We start from the raw sequence: 2,343 nt of genomic DNA on the forward strand, positions 1-2,343 counted from the left end.
TCAATGCGACAAGGAAACTTTCCATCAGCTTGAGGATGACCTAATTGGCCATATACAGGACTTCCCATTGTATATACATGACCTGAAGTGGTTAGAGAAACTATCAAGGGCTCCACCACAAGGGTGTATCGTACGCAGCCTTACCTTGCATTTCTGCCAGAGGCTGTTTCCAAGACTTGCACCCGTGACCTCCTGGTCATAGAAATGCTAACCTACTCACTAATTTTATCGTCTCAAATACGAGACCAATCATCTTTGCTATGCTGAGAATATAAGAAGATTCACACCACCAACAACAACTAAACGATGATACGTCTAGGAAGCAACACCAACGGCTAAACGACCCACTCTTGTACTATGGCTCAAGTCCACACTTCTAACATCCTTTCTCGTTGCATGGTTTCCTATTCTTCATGCAAGAACCTTTGTTTTGTCTTCAGCTTTAAAGTCCTTGTTCCTCCTGATATAATCTGATGTTCTTGGTCTTGGAGAATTCGCGACCTGTTTTTTCTCTTGCTCTCTCTTTGGAGCTACTGTTCTATTTGATTGGGTTTGTTTGGACGTTTTTCTTGTTGCAGCTGAAGGCACGCTGCTGTTTGATAACTCTGCTGAAGGATGAATAGTTACTTCTAAAACCTATGGTGAATCGGCCACATTTAGACGTTCATTAGTGGAACATCTGTTATAAACTTCTTCCCTTAAACAACGAACAGTGTTCTCAGTTGCACTAGTAGCTCTAGCCCCTACTGCAGTTGAAGGCCTGCTTTGTGATTTAGTTTTACTTGCTAGCTCCTGAAAAAGTAATCAAAAGAGCAAGTTATATTACTAGGTCGTCGGAGTGAGAGGGAAAAATAATCACTTCAGAGGAGGATAAGGATGAAGACCGAGAGAATACTAAATTTCAAAGCAAGTTTTATTAGTTTTAATATTTTGAAAGGTAAAATTCGCTTGTCCAAGAAAGGGGATTTGAGTCATAAAATGAAAGGAGAGTGATTGCTTCTACCATAAACCAGTAAAAACAGCTTGTAAACAAATCTACAAACAAGCTTTACTTTTCATGTGAGAACAGTAGGCTAAGTGCACGGAAGATTTGATGTTACCTAGTTTCAACACAGAAAATAACATTTTTTGCCCTCAGAACATCTAGAATTTCTCTCTTTTTGTCCATCCTCCATCTGCCTCTGACTGCAGCTCTTGCTCTTGCTTCCTCCCAGCTCTGTCCATCCTTGTTTTTTTCTGAGCGGCGGCCAGGTTCACGGTAAAAGGCAGGTATAAGAGTTTCTTTGAAATTGAGATTTCTCCGTAGCTGTTTGATCTCTTCTTCTTTATTTTCCTACACATAGCACAAAGTAAACCAAACAAACATTTAGTATTTCTAGCTGCTGATAAAGTAATTGACATCTAACTCTTGCCGATGACATGTTACACTCCCTCGGTTTCTATTTGTTTGTCTTAATTTCCTTGTTAGTTCGTTTCAAAAGGATTGCTTCTTTCCTTTTTAGGCAACTCTGTAATTCCATGACTTTTAAAGAGATAACATTTAACAATTAGCAGCCTATGATTCTCCGTATTAAATTGAACCTATTTCCATTAGTCACAAGAATCAGACCCCGGGTTTATTTCCTGTTTTCTCGCTTGGAGCTGACGTGTTTCTTCCTCTTTGGCATGCACTTTCTCCTCTAGCTTCATAAAGAACTGAAATCAATAACAAAGACTTCTTTTAGGTTTTATACGATGTTTGAACTTTATCGAGTAGAAACAAGAAATTGGTCCTTGCCTCTTTCCTTTTGCTGGCCCACTCTTCTGTTTTTAAGCGAAAACTAGATCTATTTTGTTTCACGACTAGTTGACATGAATTTACACTCTCCTTATCCCTGTACAACAATAATATGTCTAAGATATACGTTTATGAACACAATATGGATTTAAAGCTCAAAATTTCTCCACGATATATACCTGTTTACACTTTGATATAATCTATGGCTAACTTTCTCTGTACAGAAAGCACGAGAAGCGACAACCTTTCTTGCTATTGGTTGTTCTTCAGTGCTACATCATTCAATAATAAACAAGGTTGAGAAAAATAGGATGAATCAGTGCTACCAAAATATCCCACATTCTCAACATGGTAAAGCAGCATACCTTTTATGTTGATTAAGTATATTAGCTTTTGAACCCGAAGAAACCTGTATAAAGCAAGTTATCTGTTACCGTAAAATTCGATGATCAATTTAAGAATAACTGAAGAACAATCTAACTAAAAAGAAAGTTAAGTAATAGTTCAACGGCATTGAAAATTCTCTTATTCAAATTTCAGCTTTGAAAGGATGTTAGGAAGTTGAA

General features: G+C 37.7%; 1 protein-coding gene across 1 annotated transcript; it reads right to left on the reverse strand.

The window, feature by feature from the left end:
• Positions 1 to 411: 411 nt before the first annotated feature.
• On the reverse strand, positions 412 to 2,186 carry LOC124893322 (protein WVD2-like 7; the record flags this gene model as incomplete). The annotated part of the gene is made up of 6 exons (XM_047404350.1): positions 412 to 636; positions 712 to 792; positions 1,124 to 1,333; positions 1,778 to 1,874; positions 1,957 to 2,049; positions 2,143 to 2,186. Coding segments are annotated over 6 exons (750 nt in total), but the record flags the coding sequence as incomplete, so codon positions are not given.
• Positions 2,187 to 2,343: the final 157 nt, after the last annotated feature.

This window comes from Capsicum annuum, unplaced genomic scaffold (genome assembly GCF_002878395.1).
Source record: "Capsicum annuum cultivar UCD-10X-F1 unplaced genomic scaffold, UCD10Xv1.1 ctg57536, whole genome shotgun sequence".
Classification (NCBI taxonomy): Eukaryota; Viridiplantae; Streptophyta; class Magnoliopsida; order Solanales; family Solanaceae; genus Capsicum; species Capsicum annuum.